The sequence below is a fragment of the Danio rerio genome, chromosome 20 (assembly GCF_052040795.2).
Source record: "Danio rerio strain M-AB ecotype USA chromosome 20, GRCz13ab, whole genome shotgun sequence".
NCBI lineage: Eukaryota > Metazoa > Chordata > Actinopteri > Cypriniformes > Danionidae > Danio > Danio rerio.
The window spans coordinates 20622390-20627501 of record NC_141040.1 but is presented as its reverse complement, the minus strand read 5'-3'; the positions used below and the strand labels follow the sequence as shown (position 1 = coordinate 20627501).

General features: G+C 38.1%; 1 protein-coding gene across 1 annotated transcript; it reads left to right on the top strand.

Annotated features, from left to right (window-relative positions):
• The first annotated feature begins 385 nt into the window (after positions 1 to 385).
• c1ql1 (complement C1q like 1) lies at positions 386 to 2510 on the top strand. Its single transcript, NM_001386265.2, is given in 2 exon segments — positions 386 to 911; positions 2223 to 2510. Coding segments are annotated over 2 exon segments (636 nt in total). The 5' UTR covers positions 386 to 452; the 3' UTR covers positions 2400 to 2510.
• Positions 2511 to 5112: the final 2602 nt, after the last annotated feature.

The following is a 5112-nucleotide window of genomic DNA, read 5'->3' as shown; positions in this document are numbered from 1 at the left end:
AAAAATGAACAAAACAAAACAAACAAACAAACAAACAAAAAAAATGGGAACCAGATATTAAATTTAAGAAATGGTTCTGTGCTTCTTGGTTAAAAATTATTTTTATTTTTTTATTTTTTTATTTTTTAGAATTTAAAGGGATTGATTTTAGTTTTTAGGGTTGCATTTTTCTAAAATAAAGTATTTTAAAATCATCTATGAAAAACAAACTGACTTGGATTTTTAAAATATTGACCCATCACTTACATTTCATTGGTCTGCTTTTGCACAATAGTTTTAAAGGACTTGTAAGTAAATTATTGCAGAACAAAAATGAGTTTTTGCTGATGCTAAAAAATGTCACGCGACCGACAATTTCTTAACTCCACCATGTGACTACTTACATAAACTATCTCAGCCCCCAATTTGTTAGTATTTCATCCATTTGAGTTTCATCACTTCTTTATTTCACCATGGCTCACCGCTGGACAGCAGTTCTTCTCACCCTTCTTTCACTGAGCAGAGCACAGGTCAGCGAGGCCCCATCTGGATCTTGCAGAATCGTCTGTGATCCTTCATCAGACCGTCCAGTTGACCGAAGCAATGGACTGGTTATCCCCCTGTCCTCTTCTGCCGCAGGGGCTCCAGGTCCAGTTGGACCTCCAGGTAAAGCAGGTCCTCCTGGACCCCCTGGGCCCTCAGGTTTGGGCTCCACCAGTAAGGGAGGAGTTGCGTTCAGTGCTGTGCTTCAGGACTCCTTTAGCCAAAATGTAGTGCTGAAGTTTAAAGATGTGATTACTAACATAGGATCTGCTTATGATGCCTCGAGCGGGACATTCACCTGTAAAACAGCTGGAGTTTATTACTTTAGCTTTCACATTGTGAAGACAGGACAAAACTTACGAGTGGACATGCTACTTAATGACAAATCGGTGAGTTGAACTCATTATCGTGAATTACCTTCAAGATATTACAATTTAAACTCCAAAAATAGAATGCTTATAGTGTTAATAAAAACAGCTCACTCAAAATGCAGTAAAAACAATAATGTTGTGAAATAGTATAACAAAACAGATTTTATTGTTACACTGTAAAAAGTGCCTGGTTACTTAAAAAAAAGAGAGTAAACATGTTGCCTTAAAAGCACTTTACTTTTTAAGAATGTCAATAAACCAATTGACTTTTATAATTATGCACATAGTTTGTTGACTTAATAATTATAAAGCAATGAGTTTACTTTAAATGCAAAGCCAACTTAACACTTTTTACGATGTAATACTGATTATTTCTTTAGTCTTTGTCAGTGTCACACAATGCTTCATGATATATATATATATATATATATATATATATATATATATATATATATATATATATATATATATATATATATATTTGCAATTTTAGATTCATGTTCTTGCAAGCAGTGCATATTAAAGCTGAAGTAATGTATTACAATGCTAAAAAAATAGTATTTACACTACTTTTTATAAATATTTTTTGCACACCGTTAAAAGGGTGTTGATATGAACGTTAAGCAAATTAATTTCTTTATGTAAAAAGGAAAAAGACAACAAATATTATAAAAGCTACTATAACTGTAACCCCTTATTTTTTTTCCAGAATTAGATAACAATAAGAATGAAAAAAATGAAAAAATGTCAAATTTTTTTAATGTGTTTAAACATATTTAATTTAAAATGTCAGATAATCCTCTAGTGCTTTTTGGTCACCTTGCGTGTGTGTGTGCATGCTTGTGTGAAAGCAAGCAAACAAATAAATAAATAGATTAAATAAATAGGTTAATAAATAGGCAAATAAATTTAATAAATAGGTAAATGTATAGGCAAATAAATACATAGGTAAATAGGTTAAAAATATTGGTAAATAAAGAAATAATTAGGCAAATAAAGAAATAGATAAATTAATAAGTGAATAAATTAATACACAGGTAAATAGGTAAATAAATAAGTTCATAAAATAAATAAATGAATAGGTAAATAAATAAATAGCTAAATAAATTGGCAAATAAATAAACAGGAAAAAAATAAATAGGTAAATAGATAAACAGGTAAATAAATTAATAAAAACAAATAATCAATTATTACATTTAGTATTAAATGAAAATACACACACACACAGACAAAAAACACAAACACACACACACACACACAGCATAGCTGCTATGATAAAATAAGGACACACTTGGGCAGATATAATAAATGTGGTGATTCGTGTTGTAGGTTGTGAGTGCAGTGGCTGTGGATCTTCTCCATACAGACACGGCCAGCAACAGTGTTGTGCTTCAGCTGAAAGCAGGAGATCGCATTTATCTTCAGCTCAACAACAGTGACCTGGGCAAGAGGGACTCACAAAGCCGCCTTAGTTCCTTCTCTGGTTACCTGCTATATGAGATTTGAGGCTAACATCATTCTTTTCTGCTTTAAATTCCTTCTGTCAGTTGTGAAGGAGACCACTTTGCATTCAGACCGCAGCTCCTTTTCTTGAATAAAGAATAAATTCTTTGGCAATCTGCCTGACTGAGACTTTTTTCATTGAATGTTGAATCAATTCTTCCATTTTCTAAAGTCGAGACCTTGCTTCACAGGGCACTGGTGCAGATATTACACTTGGACTTCAGGGGCATTGAGGACGACACAGTGAGTAACAACAGAGATATACACACTCAGAAACTGCACCTTGGTCTCGGCACATTAGCAGCAATGAAAAGAAAAAGGCCTTCAGATCAGATTCTGTGTAAGAGAGTAGCGGGACCAAATCCAATCCTGCATTATTGATTTCACTTAACCTATAGAGCAGACTGGATGTAATGCACTTGATATCAATGTGTTATAAAAGCGAGGTAAAATGCATTAAAGATTGTCAGTGTATAGTGAAATATCAGTTGGTTCCTCAATAGACAAGGCCTTTCAATGATTTCAGCAGACTTGCATCTTCTTTTGTGTCCTTTTTAAGCACAAAAGGTTAAAGTGACATTTCACCCAGAAGTAGAAGTTCAGTCAACCTCTTTTTCTGTCAAACCTGTTTGAGTTTCTTTCTTCAGTTGAACAGTATTGGAGACTAGTAGACATTGACTTCGTGTTTTCTCTCTTATTATTAATTTCAATTAAATCCATGTTTTCAAAATTCTTTCTAAAAATCAAATTTTGTGTTCAAAAAAAGAAACATCCGATGCTGTGTTAACACTAGAGTTTGTTGTATGGTGCGATGCAAATGGGTTGGATTAAAGAGAATGAAAATGACGTTAAATGCATTGTATGACACAGCGCTAAGTAAAGTGAAATATCGAGCTGGGTCATCAGGGGCGAGGAGCCCCTGCGCTCTGGGGCTGGAGCCGACACTGGCGGGCGCTCTGGGGCTGGAGCAGACACTGGCGGGCGCTCTGGGGCTGGAGCAGACACTGGCGGGCGCTCTGGGGCTGGAGCAGACACTGGCGGGCGCTCTGGGGCTGGAGCAGACACTGGCGGGCGCTCTGGGGATGGAGCCGACACTGGCAGGCGCTCTGGGGCTGGAGCCGACACTGGCGGGCGCTCTGGGGCTGGAGCCCTCCAATTCCTTAACGTAACGCTCAACTAAGCGGTTCCGTTGTTTATACGATAGTAAACAGGAACAAAAACGGGTGTAGAATCCAAGTGCAGATTTAATAATGTATTAGTGCAGTGAAAAAGACCAAAAATCCAAAAATCAAAGTAACAAAGTAAACAAACAAACAAGGAACTCAAACAGATAAACTAGATCTAGGACTTGACAACTCTGACAGGAAACTAGACAGGAATCAGGAATAACATACCACAAAGAGGAACGACGAACTGAAAAAAAGAGGTGGAATGATTGAATATAAAGTCCAGGTAATCAACAGGAAAACAGAGACAGCTGTGATTGCAATCAGTGTAGATGACAGACTGGATGTGTGCACGAAAGAATGTATGGAAATGTAGTTCTAAGCCACTGTAGTTTGCTGGAAGTTGCTGACATTAAAGAGCCCATATTATGGGTTTTTGAAAATTCCCCTCCATGTAGTGTGTAACACAGCTCTATGTGAAGTGAAGTATCCAGCTAAGGCTTAAATCTGTTAGTGTACAGTGTTGATTCATCTATAAAAGAGTCGACTCATAGTGCTTCAAACGAGTCGCCTTGATACCGATTCATTAGGTGTTTCACCATGACGTACGAACGAAACCAAGCTATTCACGTGCACGCGCAAACCCGGGAGATTTCATACCTGAGGCCCCGCCCTCTGACGCAGAAACCCAGACACACACACACACTCACAAACACACACACACACACACACACACACACACAAACATGCCGGTCGATTGAAGTCACACTGCAGATGGATATATTGAGTCTCTACCCAAAGATGAAACCTCAGCATTATAGCCAAGCAGTTGGAAACTACTGGAAACTTCTGGAAACTACATGCTACAAAGAATACTTCATCAGCGTTTGTTAAAGGAAGGATCAGTAACGAGTAACTTACTGATGGACGTCAGGATGGATTTTTCTTCCTCCATTTCTCAAGTGTAAGTATGTGCGATTAAAGTTGTTGCCTCTTTGACTCTAGCTTGCAAATGTATTTAGTTGTGATTTGTTACTTATAACCGCGTGTACTGTATCAGGTTAACTGGCTATATTCTCTTATCGCGTGCAAAGTCACGTTAAAAACGCGACGCGTGCTGCTTTGTTAACGGAGCTCCGTGGACGAGGAGTAGTGTGTGTGTGTCTGTGTGTGCGTGTGCGCGCGCTGTCGTCCGGAGGTGTGTGTGTTTGTGTGTGTGTGTGTGTGTGTGCGCGCGCGCGCGTTGTCGTCCGGAGCAGGGTTAAGTGCGTGTGTGTGTGTGTGTCTGTGAAAAGAGCAGAGTGAGAAGCTAGGAGATCTCCTCAACTGTTTTTGGAGTTTTTGCTTAATAAAATAGTTAGTCGTCTGAATTTTCAAGTCCATAGTCTGTATTTACATTGACCCACTGGCAGCTAAAATCCACGCCTACACTATCGTGTATGAACTGTGATTACTTTTATATTGCTGATTAGCTGTTTGGCATTTCACTCTCTCACTGAAGGCAGTCGACCAATCGCAACAGACTGTCATTGGTCCAGTCAGCGCAGATT